At 46.4% G+C, this 22,967-nt stretch overlaps 1 protein-coding gene across 1 annotated transcript in view; it reads left to right on the top strand.

The window, feature by feature from the left end:
* The first annotated feature begins 1,475 nt into the window (after positions 1–1,475).
* The window catches only part of PARVA (parvin alpha), a 149,327-nt gene continuing 127,835 nt past the window's right edge, over positions 1,476–22,967 (top strand). The window contains exon 1 of the mRNA XM_080913255.1: positions 1,476–1,654. Within this exon, the coding sequence (XP_080769381.1) occupies positions 1,519–1,654 (136 nt within the window). The 5' untranslated portion in view covers positions 1,476–1,518. The remainder of the gene's footprint in view (positions 1,655–22,967) is intronic.

Raw genomic sequence — 22,967 nt, 5'->3', positions numbered from 1 at the left:
CCCTAGCGCCCAACTGCTGGACTGATCTCTCCAGCTTGGTTCAAGCTCTTGTTCCCTCTAAGTCAGGTGTTCAGTCAGATTAGTGCATGTAGTGGACATGTTATGCCCTCCTCAGAGCATGACGGCCACCATCTTCATCTAAGCAGCTGTGAGAACTTTCGACCTCCCCCTCAGCCCCTGACCTAGAGATCAGACCTGTTTATTGATGTTCCCTTATAGAAGGATGGAGCAGGGACGGTCGCTGGAGTCTCATCTCAATTCTGGCCACTTCCTCTTGTAACCCTGCAATGGAATTCTGCCCCAATTCCATGTGGTCTCTGGAGGTGCTAGAGTAGTAAGTAGCCTGTTGAATGAATGGGGATTCCATCTATACAGTTAGGAGAAGTCATCTGTGCTGGGGTAGGAATTTGTTGTAGTGCAGCTGCTTTGGGGCCACCCACATTTCTGTAGGTGACCCCCTCACCCATGCTCTGTAACTAAGTCTGATAAGCTCATTGGTCCCCCAAGCTTGATTTCAGGGGAATTGTGGTTTCTTGGTGGCGCTCTGTGAAGGATGTTTAGATATTTGTTTATACCTCGCCAGAGAAAGATTTGTGGAAACAATATGTAACTCTTTCCGCTGGTGTACTACCAAGGTGCCCTGTAAGAATGGGAAAGACAGTCAAACACAATAGCTCAAGCCACAACTAGAACGAAGAAGCATAGTAAAAATATGTCTCTTAAACATCTCCAGCACGAATCTTTAAAACTGCCCTGTGTGACTCCAGTGTTAGGCTAAGAGAGTCTGGAACTAATTCTATTGCTCTTGGCTACATGGGTTAGGATGAGTGTCTCACGGGAGTTCATGGCTGTGCCTTCTGCATCTAGTCTTGGCTTACGGTTATGATTCCATAGGCATGAGTGCCTTGAAAGAGGAAAAAGCTGGGCCTTTGTGGACTTCCAGCTTTGGTTGAATGTGAACAGGTGAAGGTGGAAGTCGGCAGATTCATGCAGAAGTTGAACGGAAGTCTGTTGGGACCAGAGCCCATTTTGGTTCCTTGACTTCTTGAGACAAGAGGGCTAACAATACAGACACCCCATCTATGCAGGAGGTAGAGCAAGAGACATCTGGGAAATAGGGTCACAGGGCTGATCCCTCTGGATAGTGTGTGTGTGTGTGTGTGTGTGTGTGTGTGTGTGTGTGTGTGTGTAAAGCAGGAAAGAAGTGAAGGCTTCCAGGATCCAGATAAGGCCTCACATCCCCCTAGCATGCATGTGCCCCTGCCTCCATAGCCTATAGCCCCCAGCAAGCAGCAAGCCAGGGCATCCTCGCAGCCAGGGCAGCCCGGGGCGCGGGGCCCCAGGCGCAGCAGCTCCTCGCAGGGCGGAGGGCGGCGCGAGGGAGGGAGCGAGGGACGGGAAAGGCGAGCGAGCTGCCTCAAATGCCTGGAATAATTCCGCTTCCGTTTGGAAAGCCGCAGCCTCAGTCCCGCCGCCGCCCGCCGCGGCCGCCCAGCTCCAGCTCCGTGTCCCGCCGTCATGGCCACATCCCCGCAGAAGTCGCCTTTGGTCCCCAAATCTCCCACCCCTAAGTCGCCTCCGTCCCGCAAGAAGGATGACTCGTTCTTGGGGAAACTCGGAGGGACGCTGGCCCGGAGGAAGAAAGCCAAGGAAGGTAGGAACAGCGGAGGCCGCGGGCGCTGCAGGGATCCGGGAGCCTGGGAGTGGGGGGCAACCCTGGCAGTGCCGGGGCGCGCCTCGCAGTGTCCCCCATGTCGCCTCACAGGCCCCAACCGGGTCGGTGTCATCGCTGGGCCACAGGCGGAGCCCAGACTTTGGGTGGCTGTTGTCCCGGAGTCCAGGCCCAGCCGGTCCCCTGCGCCCTCCGCTAGGCCGCTGTCCCCGCCCTCTGCGCGCCCGCCCGAGGACTGGCATTTGCCAAGTTTCTGCTGGAAAGTTTTCTCTGGCGCCGTCACTCCCGCTCTCAGCCTTCATTGGTTTGTTGCGCCATCGTTTCGGGCGCCTTCAGGTCCTTTACAACAGTGACACTGGCCTCCTTGGATCTTTCGCGGGCCCCCTGGGCTTGTGTGGATAGTGATGATTTGTATAAAATGTTAGTTGACTGACTGAGAGAAGAACGTGCTGAAGTTGGGGTGGGTGTGGGGGGTGTTGGGGAATGGTAAGATAAACTCACTACACCTAAGTACGTGACCCAGCTGTGAACCTGGACGGTCCAGTCCAAGTTATATATATATATATATATATATATATATATATATATATATATATATATATAAGTTTCTGTGTAAAGTACTTTGTCCCATAGGCAGAGTTTACAACTTGCTTTTGGGTATATGAAATGAAGTTCAAAAATTCAATGTAGCAATAGTTTCTGAATAAAAAGGGTAAAACGTTTTCCTGTTTGGCAGCGCTGGGATTGAATTTAGAGGTTCAGCTTGGGTCTACTGCATGAGCACCACAGTGCTCTTCTCTTTCTCTTTTGAGACTCTGCGTTGCAGGGGTTAACCTTGAGCTTAGTCTGTTGTAGCCCAGGCAGGACCTTTGTGCCTCTGCCTCAAAGTAATTCCAAAGTATTTGGGATGACGGGCCTGCTCAATTTGGTGTTGGTTGATTATTCTTTTCTGTGGTGCTGGAGATTGATCTTAGGGCCTCGGTGATGTTAGGTGAGTATTCTACCAACCACTGTGTTATATATAGCCCAAGCCCCCAGATCATTTCAGGCGATTACTTTAGTAGGTCTGAGATCATGAACTAGATAATGTCTCACGTTCCTAGTCTCCTAAAGTATGGAACCCACTTTGCTGTTTAATTAGCAAACTCAGTGCATGAGCTAAGTGTCTGCTGTCTAGATTGCAGCATGAATCTACAAAACACCTAACCCCCTCAAGTGACTGTGTTTCCCCTTATTTCTAAGGGAATTATTCCAAGATGCTCAGTGGATGGCCAATATGATGAGCTGTTCTGAGCCTGATGTATAGTGTGCTTTTCCTGTACATGTCTATGGTAACGTTTAACTGTATGTTAGGCACAGTAAGAGCTGTACGTGGCTGAGCCGAGATGGCTCAGTGGGTAAAGGCAGTTGCCACGCCAGACTGGTGGGCTAGATCCGACATACGGTGGAAGGGAAAAGCTGACTCCACAAAGTTGACCTCCGATCTGTGCCAGATTACCCACATACATGCATCGTGCACACACCATAATGATGATAATAACAGATAGTACTCAGTATTACAGGCACTGCAGTGCTGAGACGGTCAGGCCGATACATGAGCCAGTAACAAAGATAGCTACTAAGTTACCAAGGCCACATATACAATGTGTCTCCATAGGACTCCTATCCCAGCCAGGAAGGTTTGGAATGAAGCAGAATTTCATCATGCTAATCAGAACAGTGTGCAACATAAAACTTAGGAGTTATTTCTGGAATTTTCCATTCAGTATTTTGCAACCACAGTTGGCCATAGGTCTCTGATACCACAGAAGTGGAAATCCTGGGCAGGTGTGTTGGTGAACCATTGACTGGTGTACTGTGGGTGACTGATCATGAGGTCCTAGCTTGGGAAGTCCCTTTTCTAGATTGTGTTCCTGGTACAGGCTCATCTGATGGACGGCAGCTCAGAATTACTGAAGCTCATACCTGGCCTGCAGCGTTCAAACCACTGTTAGCCCCTTTGAGAAACGTTTTTATTAGCCCAAAGATTATCATTGTGTGTCCGCTACTCTCTTGGAGTCTGATGTGACATTGACCCTTTTGAAATAGATTTTACTACTTTCTGGAGCCTTCTCTTCACCAAGCCCGGCATCTGCTGTCCCTGAAGCTAGCTAGTCCTCAGGGACATGAACTTAAGGCTCTCTAGCATCCTGTCACATCCGTTCAGCAGAGAGCCCTGAGGAAGCAGAAGGTCCACTTGGATTGGATCTTGAGAATAATTAGTGAAGGAGTGTAAAGAGAGTGAAGTCCTGGGGGTGGATGTTGTTTGACATGAGACAGCCCTGTCAAGGACCAAGGCTGTTGGACCCATGGGAAACTGGCAAAGCTTTTCCTCTACATCAGGCTCAGAGTAATAACAAAGCCTTCCTCTAGTCTGAGTGTGCTGTTGAGTGTTCACAAGTATGAGTGTTATAAAGGATTGACCAGTGTGTGCAAAAACTAACATCCGGGGCCTCCTCCTCCTGGATGCGTAAGCTTGAGACTGTCACCTACAGATATCTCCTACCAAGCCTGGCCAGTTCCCTCCCCCTGGGCTATCCATAGAAGCCATGCTGAAGTAATGAGTTACTGCACGGCTGGTGCCACTCCACCGGAGTGTGCGCGGCCGCCCACCCCAGCTTTTCTGTACGTGTATCTGTGAGTCTGTTCTGTTCTTCATTCCTTCAGTAGCCTCGGCCAGGTTTCTGTGCATTGCAGTAAAGGAGTTATTTCCAGAGCCACAAGCAACACAGAGCCCAAAAGGGATACAACAAGAGCCGGCGTGCCCTGCCTTTTCATGTTGCGACCTGATGTCACCTGCAAAGTTGAAACTCAAACACCATCACTGAGTTACCCCTCACCAGATTTTCATAGAGGTTTCGGTGTTTTTAGTGTGTTTATGACTTTGTCTCAGGCAACATTGGCAGCCATCCTTGGCTATGTGTAGCCGGCAGGCCACAGCTAGACCTTGGCTATGTGTAGCCGGCAGGCCACAGCTAGAGGGTTGATAAAAGGAGGAAGCTGTTGTTACTCCCTCTATACCTGAAGGGGCAGGGAAGGTAACCAGAACCCACTGAGCTGGAGTCTCATTTAATTTTTTATTTTTTTTTTTTAATTTTAAAAATAATTTAAAATATTTATTTATTTATTTTACCACCCAATATCAACCTTCCTCTCCTCCCAGGACTCCCCTCACATAAGTCCTCCCCCCCCCCATTTCCTTTAGAAGGGGAAGCTCCCCCTCTAGGTGACAACCCCCTCCCATCACAACTCCCACCCCATATATCAAATATATCAAGTTGCTATGGAACTAGGCACATCCTCTTCCACCGAGGCCTGCCAGTTTACAGGTTTGGGATCTCCAGGCAGGCAGGTAAGCAGTAGGCTCAGGTACAGCCCCTGCTCCAGTTGCCTGAGGGACCCACGTGAAGACCAAGCTACTACATATGTATGGAAGGGATAGGTCCAGCTTGTACTCACTGTTTAATTATTGATTGAGTCTCTGGGAGCTCCCAATGGTTTATGTTAGTTGACTCTGTTGGTCTTCCTGTGGAATCCATGTCCTCTTCGGATCTCTCAGTCTTTCTCCCAACCCTTCCGTAAGACTCCCAGAGCTCCATCTAATGTTTGGCTGTGAGTCTCTGCATCTCCTTCCATTGGCTGTTGTGTGGAGCCCCTCAGAGCACAGTTATCCTAGGTTCCTGTCAGCAAGCATGGCGGAGTGTCATTCATAGTGCCGAGGACTGGTTCTTGCCCGTGAGATGAGTCTCAATTTAGAGCAGTCATTGGCTGGCCATTCCCACAGACTCTGCTCTATTTTTGCCCCTGCACATCTTGTAGGCAGGATACATTACGGGCCTGAGGCTTTGTGGATGGGTTGCTGTCCGTATCCTTCCATTGGGAGTCCTGCCTGGCTACAGAAGTGGCCACTTCAGGATCCATATACCCTACTGCTAGGAATCTCAGCTAGAGTCACCCCCCTTAGATGCTCTGGGGCCTCTCCTCATCCCAGGTCTCTGGCATATCCTCCCCACATCAGTCAATCTCTCTTCCCTCTCCCCTGCTCTCCCTCCCTACCCTACACCCCTCCCCATACCCTCTTCTATCCAGTTCTCTCCTTCCATCAACCTCCGATATCTATTTTGTTTTCCATTCGAATAAAGATTCGACCATCCTCCCCTGTGTTCTCCTTGGTTCATTTTTCACATATTTTTTAAATGAGTATGTGTGCTTTGTTTGCATGTATGTCTGTAATGTGTGTGGTGCCAACAGAAGCCAGAAGAGAGCATCAGATCTGAACATCAATCTTGGGTCCTTCATAAGAGTATCAAGTGCTCTTAACCTCAGAGCCAACTCCCCAGCTCTTGATTTTTTTATTGCTTCTATATTGCTGGGACTCAAACTTAAGGCTTTGTACATGCTAAGCACTGAGCTACATCTTCAGTGGGCTTACTTGTCCCCTCCCTGTGCCCTGTACAGGTATATGGGATATGTGTAGGAATATGTTCATGTTTAAATGCATGTGGAGGACAGAGGCCAATGTTCAATACCTTCCTTAAGTGCTCTCCACATTTATTTATTTATTTACTTATTTAATTTGTGTGTGTGTGAGTGTGTGTGTGTGTGTGTGTGTGTGTGTGTGTGTGTGTTGGGGAGCACTCATGCGTCTTGGTGCTTAGCATTGCTTACTGATCTCATTTATCAGTAGAGCTATTTCCCTAGCACACACTGGTTAGGGTAGACCAGCTGGCCATCAAGCCCAGGGATCCTTTGCCTCCCTCATGCTGGGATTGCAGCTACACGCTGTAGTGCCTGCTTTTTAAATGGATGGTAGGGGACCTGAGTGTGGGTCGTCATGCTTGTGTGGTAAACACTTTACTGAGTCATCTTCTCGGCCCTCTGTTTGCTTACTTTTATTTTCAAACTGAATATCATTTCAGGCTGGCCTTCAATTATTAATCTTCCTGCCTCAGCCTCATCAGTAAGCAGGATTACATGTACGTGTTCCTGTAAGGAAGGGCTCTTGGACAGGAACTGTAGCCATTAGGGACACAGCCACCGTTGGGAATATGCACAGAAGGAGAGAGAGTGAAGCCAGGATTCGTGTTCTTTCTCATCCTTGAACGTAAAAGGATACAGACTGAGGGAGAGAGAATGTGGGGCTTGCCCTTACATAGTCAGCAGACACTGGATTCCAGAAGAGAGAAGGGGAAGATGGAGGGGGCCTGGTGGACCCCCTCAGAGTTGTCTCTTTCTAGCCAAAACAGAGTTCCATTACTATAGCTATGGGCCTATCTGTACCACACTGTCTCTCTGTGGGCTTCTTTGAGGCTCCTAAGCCCTGCCCATCCTATTCAATTAAGGTTTTTGAAACCAGATATTACTTGTATTTCTATAAACTATAAACCCCAGTTCTTTTCAGTCCATTATTGAATCCTAGGGCTATAAACGAGCAAATAGGAATGCACGCAGCTTCTGACAGGACTGGCCACCATTCATTCATTCCTGCTGCTTCCTGCTGCCCAAGGGAGGTTCTACCAGACTGTCACAGAAGGCCTGAGGCTGGGCTGATAATGGCTGTTGTTGGTGAGTGTGTGTCCATGACCTACAAACCCTCACCTGGAGTAACACTGGGCTGGGTCTCACTCTACATTGTGTGTGAATTCACAACTTTGTGCTATGCAAAATCTGCTTTCTATTTCCCTCCTTTTCGACTTTTCAGAATCATGTGCACTGATTTGCTGACAAACTATTCTAGGGCCTCAGCATGGACTGTTCATGGGACCGCCCTTCATTGTTTGATACCTGCTCTGTCCCACTCTAAAACACTAAGATTTGAAAGATAGGATGTATGTTGGAATATTTAGGTCAAGAATTCCTATACAAATGTCTTCCTGAGTAAGTCTCATTTAGAAGTCATCAAGTGAATTTCCATGTTTGTGTTCTATTGTCTTGTGTGTTTTATTGTGGCAATACTGGAGATCAAACCTAAGGTTCCTAAGTTCAAGGCAAGCATTCTATTACCAAGCTATAATCCCAGCTTAATGTGTTTGGTGTTTGAGACAGGTTCTCATGTAGCTCAAGCTGGCCTTTAACTCCCTATATAGCTGAAGATGAACTGAAACTCATGATTATAGCAGTGTATACCACCATGCTCAGATGTTCCTCTGTGTGTGTGTGTGTGTGTGTGTGTGTGTGTGTGTGTGTGTGTGTGATAAGAAAAACAATCAGACAGGGGTCTGGAGAGGTAGTTCAGTAGTTAAGAGCACTGGCTGCTCTTGCAGAGGACCAGGGTTCAATTCTTTATGTCCACTTAGTAACTCACAACCATCTGTAATCATAGTCCCAAGGGATCTGGTGCTCTCTTCTGGGTTCTGCAAGCACCAGGCATGAATGTAATATGCAGACATGTGTGCATATGTACACACACATATATATGCATATATACACATTTGAAAAATTAAAAATAAGTACTACTGTTAGATGAACAAGACAGAAATGTCTTTCATGTCCTTAACATGAGACTGAAATTTCTTTTATTAGCTAGTTAGCTCGTTTTTGCAGTTTCATGATTACCTTTAGAGCTCTTGTCCATGTGAGGCAAAATGCTTTATCAGAGTCACCTAGATCCCCACTTCCTCCTGGAAGTTTTGAAATTTACAGGAGAGGCTGTGTCACATGCATAATAAGGCACAAATAATAGTAACTATTGATTTTTCAACTCACTTTCAAAGAGTCTTTGAAATTTGAAAAGGTCTATATTGTAGGCAGTAGAACCTTCTGTAGCATCTGTAAGTAGCAACTGACCACATGAGGCCCCTATGGCATTAATTTAGACATTTTAGGAAGGGCTAAGTGGCCTTTTGAAAAACAAGGCCCATCCTGTACCCAAGATGTTGTGTCAGCTTTCAACCCAGGTCTGTGCTCAGGAATTGCAACTTAGCTGGCTTTACTTTGATATGTCCTATGTCACTGTGAGACTTGGGCCTCTCCACCCAGAGCAAGGCAGAAAGGTTTGGGAAGGGTCACAGAAAGAGCATTGCTCCTAACTCCATAGATGTCATTGGTAATATTAACTGACTGAGGAGCAACGATAGAAGCAGGAAGATGAGTCAGGAGGTTCCTAGAGTGATCTAGGTAACAGACAGTGGGAGTTTGAAACATTCTGGTAGCAGTGTGTGTGTGTGTGTGTGTGTGTGTGTGTGTGTGTGTGTGGTGTTGTATGAAGATGCAGGAAGAGGGAGTTATTGAGAGGCTGATGGAAGATGAGAGTCAAATCAAGGTGCCAGGGTTTTAAGTTGAATAACTGCAAAGATGGAGTTGATCTGAAGAGTGGTAGAGAATCCTGCAGATCCACCTGGAGAAAAGGAAGGGCGGTTCTGGGTTTCTGTCTTGTCTAGGTAATGATTCCTGTTGTGTTTCCGTGTACAGATGTTGGGTGTGAGTGTGTTCTGTGAATCAAGAGGGGGGTCTAGATCAGACGTTCTCAACCTGTGAGTCATGGCTTCTATCTCCAGGAAATATTTACATTACAGTTCTTAACAGTAGAGACATTGCAGTATGAAGTAGAAATAAAAACAATTTTATGGCGGGGGGGTTGCCACAACATGAAGAACTGTATTAAAGAGTCACGGCATCAGGAAGGTTATGAACCACTGGTCTAGGTGGAGATGCAGCCATGTGTATATAAACCCAGGAGATTAAATGGGATGATCAAGTCTGGTTATAAAATAGAAGAGGTCCAAGGACTGGGGCCTGTGGGTTCCCTACATTCAGAAGCTGGCAGATGAGAAACCAGCAAGAAAGACAGAAGAGGCCAGAAGCAGTAGGAAAACTGGGGGAATATTGAATCCCGGGCCCAACCAGAGCACTGATTTTGTTTGCTGTTCAAGTGACTTCCCCGGTCAAGGCCTCCTTTACCAAGTCTGCTCCTGACTCTCCCTAGGCTCCTGGAGACATTCAGCATTGTTCATCTTCCGAGTCCTCAAATCATCTCTGCTACCTTGCTCTCTCTGAAGTTATTCCTGGTGTCTTTCCTACCCCACCCCTCACCTACCATCTGCCCACTGATGCTTCTTGAATATCTCCGATGCTGACCTGTTCATAATACATCCCACTTGGATAGTTCATGGACTCCCAACTTGACGTGCCAAGTGGAGATATTTGTCCTACCTGTCTCCAATTTCTGTCCGCTCTGTCATCATTCGTCAGCCACAGAGAGCGGCACTGTGGCAGGTACGATTTCCAAAGTCAATGACTTCTTTTTAAGGGTCAAACAGTAAACATTTGACACTGACCTCGAAGTTTGCATAATTTTTACCTTCCTTTTTTAGCTACTGAAAAAAATATCAAATGCCTTCTTAGCACCAAGGCAGTGCAAAACAGAGAGCAAGCTGTGTGGAGGCATGGACGGCCCGGCGGCTCTTCTGCCGATCCCATGTCATACACATGACTTTCCACTCGGGCTGCAAAGGCCCTTTGCCTTCATTTAGATTAATTGTTTATTTCTTTCTACCTGGTGTTTTGTTTGGTTGTTTTTTGTTGTTGTTGTTAGTTTGTTTTTGTTTGTTTTATTGTTGTTATTTTGTCTTATAGTCCACCCCCAACTAGTCCCCTCTGGCCCATTTTTCTTCTTTCCTCATTCTTTGGCCAATATATTGTTTTGTTTTAGTTTGGTTTCATTTTTTAGGGTCTCACTGTAGAAGCGTGGCTGGCTTGGAACTTCAGGTGATCCCTCCTGTCTCTGCGTACTATGTTCTGGGATTGCGGGCGTGAGCCACCATGCCTGGGAATATGTTGTCTAATTCCACCCCAAGAGTTATTTATTTTTATGTGTGTCTGTGTGGATTCTGTCTGCATGAATGTGTGGGCACCGTGTGCAGGTGCGTGCCTGGTGCCTGAAGCAGTCAGAAGAGCATCTTGGATCTCCTTGAACTGGAGTTGCAGGTGGTGTGAGCCTCTTTGTGAATGTTGGGAAGCAATCTTGGGTACTCTGGAAGCTCAGCCAGTGCTGCGAATCACAGAACCTTCTCTCTAGCCCCTGATTTTTATTCGTTTATTTTGTTTGTTTTAGATGTAAAGGGAACTTCTCCCCAGGTCAGAGTTTTCTGTATCCCAGGCTTCATTTTTTTCCCTTTTAAGAATTCTTCATTTAGTCACTGCAAGCACCCTTCATTTCCTGAGCACATCCTGTTCTTGTGTCCTTACCTTTGGGTTGGAGAGACAGCTCAGCTGTAAAGGCTAGGCTCACAACAGCAATGCCATATTCTTCTTGCCTGTTTATTTGATTAATTACTATTTGACATTTCTAAAAAAGGCCTTCTCTATTCATTCATTAAGACCCAATCTGGTTGGTTAGTGCCTGTCTGGCATACATGAAGCCCTAGGTTCAGTCTCCACGCCACATAGGCCAGGCATGGTGGTGTGGCTCTGCAGTCTCAGCATTTGGGAGCTGGAGGCAAGGGGAGCAGAAATCCAAGATCATCCTCTATTACATAGCAGGTTCAAGACTATCTTAGGCCATATGAAAAGAAACTAAGCACACAAAGTCAAATGAGGGGCTGGAGCAATGGCTCAGTGGTTCAGAGCTCTAACTGCTCTTCCAGAGGTCCTGAGTTCAATTCCCAGCAACCACATGGTGGCTCACAACCATCTGTAACGGGATCCGGTACACTCTTCCGGTGTGTCTGAAGACAGCTACAGTGTACTCATACAAACAAAAATAAATAATTTAAAAAAAAAAGAAAAGTCAGATGATTTCCCTTCTGCATGTAACTTATAGGACTTTGAAGATGGTGGGATGCTGTTCCTCCTGTGTGCACCAGAGCCTCTGGTTTGCCAGTCTATGTGACACCAGGCACATTCCATTCTGCCCCCTATGTCTATGTGTGGAACTTGCTGAGAGCGTCAGCCCTGAATACTATTTAACACACGTCAGTTTTGGTTTTTTTTTTTTTTTTTTTTTTTTTTTTTTTTTTGAGGGATGAATTTCCCCATATTTACTTGGTGAAAATTGCCCTCACTAACAGGTTGCATAATCACAGCCAGTTGCTTCTCCTTCCTGGTGGTGTTTGCCCATTTCTAAAATTAGGGGATTAGTCTTGAATAACCTCTGGGGGCCCTCACAGCCCTTCTTTGATTTCTGAGCTCTGATTTCAGCAGGCTTCTCTCAAACTCCATTTTATTGTCTGCACGGGGTGGTCTGGGAATTACATCACCACAAAGACTCTTTCTCTCCTTTGCTAATGAAGGCACCTCCGTGTCAGGAGGAGAAGATGGAGAGCTGATAAATGGGCTCCTGCCCAAGGACACCTCCATAGTAGGGACCATTCTTGTCTCCTGGAATATCTGTATTTGGTGAACAAGCATAGTTCATAATTAGGTTTCAGCCATTAGTGCTGGAGAAGAGATGGAGTCTTTCTGTGGACATTGGTGAGCAACTAAAACCTCCACTCGCTTTTACAAATACGTAGCCTGAAGAGAGCCGCACAACTAATTCAATATTAAATTACCTTTAAGGGTAAAAAAGTAAAGTAATTTTAAGAGCCTTTTTGTGCAGTGTCCAGTATGTTGTGGAATCTGAATCTAGTTTTAAAAGAAAATCTAGGTGAGGGCCTCACCTGAGGACAGGAGCCCTGGGTATGGAGGCTCCTAGGCCTCGGCCTTGGTCCTCTGTTTCCACTGCAGATACCAGGCAGGCAGGAGTTGTGCATGTTCTGGTCACATTTATGTCCCAGGCATCCGTCCCTGGCGTCTGTCATAGCACAGAGTACCCAACACCCTCTCCATGAAGTGTGTCTTGACTGGATCGGACCATCAGTGGGCAGCTTGTTCCCATGAAAAAAGACCCCAGTTTACCCCAAAATCTCTTGTAATCTTGAGTGACTTTTCTTGTCCCTGGGTTCTATATGGATTTTAACTTTTGGCGTGTGTGTTTAGCTTGTGAAAACCCTCCCCTCCACTCCCCAGGAATGTATGTTCTTTGGGGAAGACGTTCTCAGTAAGTCCTGTTATTTGACAGACCTCTAGGAGCAGAGACCAGGTCCTAGGATATGTGGGTACCGAGTGTGGAACATGAAAAAGTGTGGGAGTGGGGGCTGGGAAGGCTTCCTCTGAGTGGCTCTGTGTAGGTGTTGACACACTTAAATGAAGGACTGAGATATAGTATCTCACAGACAAGACAGGCAGGCCAGACCTCTCTGAGATTCAGAATTATTTCACCCCAGCCTCCTCCCATCCCATGAATTCTTTCCAGTCTGTCTCAAAATTCTTTCACTGAAGTGCAAAGCTTAAGGAGCTGCAGATGAACAAGGGTAAGGCCATATCTTTTTACTCCTCAGCAAGAGTCCTGCCTATCAGCCAAACATGACAGCTAAATAGGTCATGAGGTACCAGCCTGTAAACCCCAGCTACCTGAGAGGTGAGTCTCAAGTTCAGGTACTGCCCATGGTTCTGTGAAAGACCAGTCTCAAAATAAGACAATAGTTCAAGACTAGACTGGTCCAGGACAGCCAGGGCTACACAGAGAAACCCTGTCTTGAAAAACAGAAACCAATAAGGAGGTGACCAAAAGGGCCTAAACAAACAATGACAAAGCCCACAGGGGTCTGGAGGAAGTGGGGCAGCTTGAAGTGCTGTCCCTCAAGTACCAATCACTGCCTTCTGAGATAGTGTCTCTTATTGGCCTAGAGCTTGGCAAATAGTCTGGGCTAGCTGGCCAGTGAGTCCTAGAGACCTAGCTGTCTTCATCTCCCCTCCGAGGTTAGGATTATAAGCTCCCACTGTCACATCATTTAGGCTTTTACAGATATATGTGAGTTCTGGGGATTGAACTCAGGTCTTTGCACTTGCAAGAAAGCACTTGACTGGACCATCTCCTTGCCTCCCTACTTTTGACAAGCAGGTTATGCAGGTATCCTTCATCTGGGACAGGAGACAGTCATCAGATGTATCACATCTGCTGTGGACCTGACCCCACTGGAGCACGTGTCTGTCACACCCCGTACCTCAGGGAGTGTTTCTGGGAGTCACTTGGTGGCAGATGTCACCAGAGCATTTGTTAGCACCACTGTTCTCTGCTGTGCTGTGGCAAGAACACTCCAGCTCTCTGCCTTCAGGAACGAAGTACAGCTGAGCTCCTGGGGGTGACCACATTGAGCTAAAACGGGCTGTTTCTACCATGGTATGAAACCAAGTTGTGGGTACCCCATGCCTTAGGAGGCTTGGTGCGGCAGGCTCCATGATGCTCTCTCTTTATAGCACCTTCGTTGGTAGAATTCAGAGATGCTAATTGCAGAGTCCACTGGCTTCTAGATTCAGAGCAGTGGTTCTATAGTCAACGTTTGCCTTGGCTTGCGTGGCTGTGGGGGCTGCAGGCAGCATGAGGAAGGTGAGGCACCGAGACAGCAAGTGTGGGGACTCTGAACAGAGAATCTTAGTGTCTGTCGCATGCCTTGATTCTTCTATTACCATCTTTCTTATCACTGGGACAAAATACCTGGCAGAAGGAAGGAAGGAAGGAAGGAAGGAAGGAAGGAAGGAAGGAAAGAAAGGAAGGAAGGAAGGAAGGAAGGAAGGAAGGAAGGAAGGAAGGGAAGGAGGCTTAACTTGGCTCACAGCTCCAGGGTGCATTTGTGGGAGAGAAGGCATGGCAGCAGGAGTGTGAGTCAGCCAGCCATATCGTACCGCAGTTGGGAAGCAGAGGAACACAACATTGGTGCCCACTGCCTCCTTTTTATTCTGTCTTGGACCCTACCCCATGGGATGGTGCCACCCGCAACTAGAATGGCTCTTTCCAGCTCTACAAAAACCTTCCTGGACACATCTTCATAGATACACTCAGAGATGTGTTTCTATGGTGATTCTAAATCCAGTTAAGTTGACGGCCTTGAATCAGAGAGACTTATGGGAATCCAGGGCACAGTCTCAGAGGCAGGGTCCTGGGGACAAAGGCTAGCAGATCGGGTTCCTCATTGAGTAACAGCTTGAGCTGTTGATAACCACTACAGAATCACATTTTCACTGGCTCCATGAGGCTGAGAGGGTGTTTACCAAGGAACCCCAGCTTCTTGCCCTATTCACCCCTCACCTTGGAACCTCAGGCTTGGGGCCTTAGTTCTCTCTGCTGGAAGGAGTTTTCCTATTTACCATAAGGCTGAGTACACATACACACCCTTCCTGGCTCTCAGCCCTGGTGGAGCAGACCTGCAGAAGATAGGTCGTTAATAGTGACAGCACGGGGGGGGGGGGGGAGGGGGGGGCTGACAGTTTTGAGGCTGTTTGTGAAACAGTCTGATGTAAAGCAAGTCTGAGGGTGTAGCCCTTTGCAGGGAGCTGCAGCTGCGTCTTGGCTGAGGGTTGCAAGGGCATCCTGTTGGTAGCCCCTCCAGCGCCCGGAGGAAAAATGACAGCCTCACCTGCTTTTCCTCACTGTCCGTCATTATGGTAAATTGCAAGGCTCCCCATGACTCTGGAGGGGAAGATTGATTTGTTGCTTCTGATTGTCACTGCGCTAATGTGACAGGGTGATGGGCACCCAGATTCACGCCTAGTAATGGCCCTGCCAGAGGTGGATGTTAACACAATTGGGACCTGACACTTCAATAAATCGGGAACATTCTACCACAGAGATCAAAGTTCAGAATTGCTTAAATTGGTGTTGAAGCGGGTGGGGAAGAGGAGTCCAGGGGCCATGAATTTCATGGCTGGCAATTGACTTTCAGTGTGGAAGGCCTGACTGTCAGCTTTCCCAGTCTATGACATCAATTGAAGTCATTTGGGCTCCTGGCTACCTAGCCCTTTCAGAATTGCTGGTTCTGGGAATTGTGATTCATGGTCTTCTTATGTGAAAAAAAAACATCTAACAGCCTCTTCTGTACCTCTGGGGTTGGAAGATTATGTTTGATGGGGAGGAGAGAGGGAGTGTGGATGACAGATTCCTCTCTTGCCTGCTGTGCTGGTCCCTCCCAAACCACCCTTCTTGCCCAGACCTCTTAGCTTAGGACCTCTTGCCTTAACTTGCAGGCTCATTAGCCTGGGTGCCATGATGCTGTCATGCAGTAATAACTTGTCTTCATACAGCTTCTCATGAGGTGGGGATGCATGTTTCGGGTCTCTGCTGGAAGTTCAAAGCCAGAGGAAAAACTGTCTGGTCCCTAGAGAGGGATGGTAATTTAAACAGGAAAAAAAAAAAAAAAAAAAATATATATATATATATATATATATATATATATATATATCCCACCTTTAAATGGTGTCATTCTACAGTGTGTTTGCTGTAAGTTGTAGATGATTTCTATTACCTTTCAAAAAACATCCCTGTGCTTACTTCCCCACCCCTCTATCCCAATCCATCCTTTGTTTCACAGATTTGCTTACTGTCCCGAATAGTTTTAAGATCTACTTGACATAGCCTCAACTGAGGAGTAGCCTGGATCAGATTGGCCTCTGGGCATGACTGGGGGATTATCTTGATTATTAAATGATGTAGGAAGGTCCAGCCCACCATGGGCGGCATTATTCCTAGACAAGCGGTCCCCAACTGTGTAAGAAAGCAAGCAGGGTATACCAGCCTACAAGCCAGCTAGCAAGCAATAAGGCACACATGGTTCCTGTGTACTTCAGCAGTGAAGGGAGGTCTTTTGGTGCTGTGTGGAATAGCAAGAAGGTTTGCCTTCTGGTTCCTGCTTTGACTTTTCTCAGTGGTAGACTGAGACCTGGAAGTGAGTGTTATAGGGGTCCAAACACCTGTCCCCTTGATTGTACACCAAGCACTTTAACCTCTGAGCAACCCCCCCCCCAACCCAGTTGTTGATCAGTTTGATGAATGGGGGTTATTTTTATTTTTTTAACCTATTTAAAGTTAGCACTGTGATTTTTAGGTGTAAATATTTGTATAACTATGTGTTTTCATTTCCCTTGGGTACCTAGGAGAGACACTGCTGAGTTATATGGCAAGTACCATATTTGATAGTTTGTGGAATTGCCAAACTTTTCAAACTGATCAACAACTGGGTTGAGGAGGTCACTCAGAGGTTAAAGTGCTTGGTGTACAATCAAGGGGACAGGTGTCTGGACCCCTACAACATACATAAATGCCAGGGGGCATGGCAGTTTACCTGTGAGTTCAACCTTTGAAGGTACAAACAGGGAATTTCTGAGTAAGCTGGCTAATGAGACTAGCCAAAACAGTCAGCTCCAGGTTTAACAAAGAGACTCTGTCTCAAAGAATAGGGTGGAAGAATGACAGAGGATTATTCCCATCACCCTCCAAGTCTCTGAACATTGACACATATGTGACTGTGCATACTGTAAGCACACACACACATACACAGAAAACTCATAATATGCAAAAAGGGTGGGTGGAGCTGTTCTCGCCAGCTATGTATGAGGAGACCAGTTCCCTCAAGTCCTCATCAATACTTGTTAGTATCTATCTTTCTCATGATACCATCCTTTGCTTCTATTTGTGTTTCCTTGGTGGCTGATCTTGAGTAGCTTTTCACATGCTTTCTGGTCGCTTGATATCTGACTGGGCACCAGTTCTTTAAATTCTACAGAATTCACAAGCATTCCTTGAGTGTTATCTAGAAAGCTGATCATTGAAGTCATCTCCTCGTCTTCATTTTTGACATTGGCTTGGGGAAGTAGAGACATGATTCACCTTGAGTTAGGCACATTTCATCTTATAGTTTCCATATTCCTGATATGTTTCTGGCTTTCATCAAACTTCAGGTTGTTTGCCTGGAATATAGATAGCTTTGGTCCCCAAACTAAAGATTAAAAATATATACATGTAAGTGACATATAGAACATTTTGATCATGTGTTACCTTGCTTCCTATGACTATAATGAAATGCCTGAGATAATCTGCCTATAAAGAGAAAAGGTTTAGTTTGGTTTATGGTTTTGAAGGTTTCAATTCAAGAGTAGGCAGATCTACGAAAGTCCTACTCTGAGCTCTACGTTACTGCTAGATGTGCCAGGTGGGTATGATGGGGAGCACATGGCCCAGCAAAATGGCCACCTTGTAGTTAAGAAAAGAAAGGGAAGAGTGTGGGCTGGGGTCCTACACTCTAGTGACCTAGTGATCTCTCAATAGAGAGATCTCACCTTCTGCAGGTTCCATCACCTTGCAGGAAAACCCCCTTAAGGTCTTTAGCACATGTGTTTTGAGGAACATTAGCCATAGTCTATGTGTTATTACTTTTAAACAATCATAGTGATGTCAGGAACCATAATACAGTCCCACTGTGGGGACAGGTGGTGTCTTATACATATTAACTTCTTAGATCTCTGCAGCAAACCTGTGAAGGGAGTTAACCTCCTTTCAGATGAGGACACCAAGGCATAGAGAGGTCAGGGAAAATTTTCAAAGTCAAAGAAAGGTCCTGTGCTAGTGAAGGTACCTCTAGCTGTTGGAACAGCTCGACTCTCGGTCCTCTGAAGCTTAACACAATAAAAATTAGTAAAAAGAAGCATCTTACATCCCAGCCGAACCCACTGGTATTGCTCTTCACTGCACTGTTTCCATGTGGTTATTTGAGGAGTCAGTAGACACGATATCAGTAGCCTGCCTCTGCCCCCCCAGGCTGGGAGTAAGGTGTGTATCACCATGCCCAGCATGGTTTGTGTTGTTGTTATTGCTGTTTTACAGCAGATATGGTCTGGACATCGTGGTTTGTGCCTGTGAAGTGGAGACAGAAGAATCAGGCATTCGGCTTAGATACATGGCAAGATTATCCTCAGACCAACAGCAAATTTGAGACCATTAAGGGCTAAATGAGTCCCTGTCTCAAAATTCACGTAGGTTCACTTATTTGAAGCTTATCTCAGGGCTTGAAACATTTAGCAGAATTACAATGGTACTGTGATTTCTTATAGTGAATACTATGGGATTCTAACATGCAACATACTATTTTGGAGCTGTGGCTGTGACTTAGTCACCTTCTGTTACATAACAAATATGAGGCTAGCCTGTGCTACGTGAAACTCTGTCTCGAAACGACAAAAGTTGTTCAGGGCTAGAAATGACCTAGTGCTATGCATGTGCCTAATATTCACAAGCCTCTTTGTAGCCTTCCAGTGTCCAAGTCCTTGCTGACCACCGGGAAGAGGTGGAAGATACAGGGGAAGGTTTGGTTAACCCATCCTAACACATTGCCAACTACCGTCCAGAGTTCAGTGATATGGCTGCTATCAAGCAAAAATGAGGCTAAGAAATATAGCCTCATTGCTTAAGAAGAGAGATGGGAAATCTAGTCTATGTATCTTATTGAGTTAAAAGGACGGTATGAGATTTGAACCCTGGCTCAACAAGTTGCTATTCAAGTCTTTCTTTCCTTCCATTTCATGAGAGATGGAACAGTGACTTCCCAGCTCTGGTATTGCATTCTTCATTTTTCTTTAAATTTTAAAAATGGATATTTGTGTGTGCAGATGCGTGATTGTGGTAGAGATTCCAGTTGAAGGGGTGGGGAGAGAGGGTGATTGTTGCTATTGCTACTTTAGGATATATTTGAGATTTTCCACATTGATTTTGAGAGAAGCAAGACTTTTGTAAGTTCTGAGAGTAGACCTTCAATGTCCCTGCAGTGAGTGACTGTACTCACTGAGAGGGGAGCTGCTTTGCAGGGCAGGTCTTCAGAGGGTCCATGTGTGAGCCTTTGGCAGGTTTTTGTTGGTTTGTTTTGTTTTGAAATAGGGTCTTACCATTTAGCCCTGTAACTCACCGTGTAGGAACAGCCTGGCCCCAGACTCAGAGATCCACATGCCTCCCAAGTGCTGGGGTTTAAGGGTGTACCACTATGCCCAGCCACTGGTTATTTTAAAATTTTAGATTCTGAAATGCTTTCAGATTAAAACTTGCTGCACTTAGAGAAAGGAACTCATGAGAATGAGCCCTCGAGCCACCAGAGATCAACACCACCTTCCTGGGCAGAAAGAGCAGCCAAAGTCTGGGCTGTGCTCTGCCAAGTGACCTCAGAATGGCCTAGTTTCACAGTCTGAGACAAATGCATTGCCCAGGCCCTAGCTGCACTTAGGCTAAACAGTAGAAATCCATCACAGCCTTGGGCTCATCTAAAAACCATCTCTTCTGAGTATCAGGTAAAGCCAGCTCAGGCCTGGCCCCGGGAAGGTGGACTCAGGAGGTAGGGCAGTGCTGAGGTCCCTAAAATCAACAGAGGCAGTCAGCAGACTGGCTTTGACCGGACACAAATGAAGCTTGGCATTTGGAGATGGTATTGGATGTCCTGGGTTGATATTTAAGAGGCAGGATCAGACCAGTTAGAAGCCAACTTTCCCAGTCAGAGCACTGGGAGATATGTAGCCATTTTTTCAGCTCGCTTTTAAAATTGGAATAGAAGGGGTGTGCCTGTTGATGTGCTGAGTGTGGTTTATTCCACCCCAGTTCTTTCCTTTATCTCTGGATGGAGCCAACATATGTGATGAATTTTACAGATAAGAAAGCTGGGCTCAGAGAGGGAAGTGACTGGTCCCAAAGTTGCTCCCCTGTGAAGAGTTCTAACAAGGTGGGGCTGGAGAGAAGGCTCTGATTGCTGCTCCCATAAAGGAACCCGGTTTGGTTCCCAGTCCATGTCAGGAAGCTCACAGCCTTTGTAACTCCAGTATAACTAACTCTACTCTCTTCAGGACTTCATGGATACCTGTACTGGTGTGCATGCATACATGTGCTTACAATACACACATACACACACACACACACACACACACACACACACACACTAAAATAAAAAAATTAAAGTAACAACAACCACAAAAGAGAGATTTCATTCAGTCTCTTTTAGAACCAAACCCAACTCTGCCTGCTGTGATGTCGAGGGCCTTTCTGAATAGTGTGTGTTCGTTCATCCGTAATAATGAACACAGGCTTGTCAATGGTATCCATAGTGACCACCTGTAAGTTACAGTTGCCCTAGTCTTTCAAGATGTTGGCACTTTTCTAGTTGGTTAATTGTTCAGCAAACTAGCACTGAGAGGCAAGCCTGCCCAGGAGCCATGCCACTAGGTCCTGCCACACATTGACTTTGCAACCTGAGACAAATTTACAGTGGTCTCTGAGCTCTAGTGTTAATATATACAACTTAGAATTGTTAAGAATAGGTCGAATAGTATAAAGCATGGGGAAAAAAAAGATTGGGCCCTCTGGGCATTCCACTGATGTGTGCGGTCAGGCTCTAGGTTGTTGGTCTAGAGTATTTTTTAGTTTTCCTTTATTTTATTTTATTTTATTTTTTAAAGGCAGGGTCTCACTGCGTGGTTCTGGCTGTCCTGGAGCTCATATGTAGACCAGTTTGGCCTTGAACTCACAGAGATCCACCTGCCTCTGGGATCAAAGATGTTGGGAAGCCTTTGTTTTCCTTATGTATTTGTGTGTAGGTATGTGCACCTGAATACAGATGTCCTTGGAAGTCAGAAGAGGTCATCAGACACCCCCCCCCCCCGGGTGCTGGAGTTAGGGAGGGTTGTGAGTCTCCTGATTTGAGTTCTGGGAACTGAACTCAGGCCCTGTGCAAGAGTAGTACATGCTCTTGACCAGTAAGTTGTCTCTCCAGCTCCTGGGATCAGGAGTGTTGACTGGAAAACCCAGGCCTTCCCATCTTTATTCCTCACTGCAGGACGTAAAGACAGTGGTAGCGTACAGGTGAACAAATCTGTGGGCCAGGCAAGGGTGCGAACTCTGTAATCCCAGCACTCGGGACATCTGTCTGGGAGGATAGATGCAAGTTTGAGGTTCTGCCTGGGACACAGAGTAAGACCTTGCCTCAAAACAGTAACAGCACAGCACAGACGGACGGACAGACAGATGGACAAGAGGAAGGAAATCAGAGTGCTTCAACCATGTGTTAAAAACGTTTAGCCCGCTGGGAAGATGGATCCGTCTGGCTACTCTTTTCTGGTTGCTACTGGTCTTGATGCCTTTCTGGTGTGGTCTCATTTTGCAGCAGTTTGGTGTGCTGTGTGACGGAGTCACACCCTGCGTGAAGGTATTCAAACTTTCCTATTGCCAGGCATTTAAGCTTTTTTGTAACAATTTACTGCTCCAAACAATAGAGCCTGCTTGCAAGCAAATAAAACTATTCTATTTCAATTTACCAGCACCATGAATTCCCTTGTATTATTTTTTAGGTAGAATATAAAATAACGTATTTCATCACTGCATGTGCGCGCGTGCGCGCGCGCGCGCACAAACACACACACACACACACACACACACACAAACTTTGCTCATACTCACCCCTGCCCACTGCTGTCTCCCACCTCCCTTTTGCTGCTGGTCTCAGCTCCCAACCGTAAGTTCTTAGAAGTAGAATTGTTGTCTCAAGCTTCTTGGGTTTGAATTTAGCTAAATATGTCCAGCTTGGTCTCCAGGAAGGAGATGCCTGAGCGGTGGACCAGGTAGTGGGGTGACTAGAAGCAAATATAGGAGTTTTAGGGCTAAAACCAATCATTTTTTCTCCCTATGAATCCAACCCTGCCTCCTGCATTGAGGAGGCGAGGCAGAAAGCCTGGCGTTTGCCACGGACTCTGCATAGCAAGACTTTGTTGTTGGTTTGGATCTTTTGAGAGAGAGAACATCACTATACGGTCCAGGCTTGTCACCGATTTGTTGTCCTCCTGCCTCAGCCTCTGAAATACTGTGATTATAAGCGTGTGGCATCTATATCTGGTTTGATGTTGCAAAGTTTGAGGCCAGCCTGGACTACATAGTAAAATCCTGTCTCAAAAAAAAAATTAAAACTAAATGCAAAATTGTAACTTTTCTTTTAAAGAGGGTCTGTCAGTTGAGTTGTCCTCAGTTCTGGTTTTGCTGGGTATGTGCCCGTACATTTCTAAGTGGTGAATTCCCAAGGTCCTGTCTCCAGCATTTAGTGTTCACAGAAAGTTCTGGAGTTCAAGGGAACAATCCTGTGTGTTTCTAGTGTTCTCCTTTCTCCCAGGCCAACTGTCTCTGGTTTCCCAGCCTTTGACTTTCGGGATAAATATTTAGAGATTTTGTGTTCTTCTGGCATGCTTGCCTTTGATGCAGAGGGTCCGGGGTTCTGATTGGAGGAAGCCTCTAGCCCTAGTAGAAATCCAAAGCCAGGCAGTCAGCATGTCTGCTAGCCTGTCAGAGCCCCTCTGCCTTTCCAGTTCTTCCAGGCAGGGGCCTGAAGGTTTGCAGGCCTCTCCTTCCGCCTCCAGAGCACTGGCTATAGAGATGAGACCTAAGACTGATTTCCTTTTAGGGATAATTGTGCAGCCAACCAGCAGCTGG

The sequence above is a fragment of the Micromys minutus genome, assembly GCF_963924665.1.
Source record: "Micromys minutus genome assembly, chromosome: 2".
Classification (NCBI taxonomy): Eukaryota; Metazoa; Chordata; class Mammalia; order Rodentia; family Muridae; genus Micromys; species Micromys minutus.
This window is presented reverse-complemented; position numbering and strand designations above follow the sequence as displayed.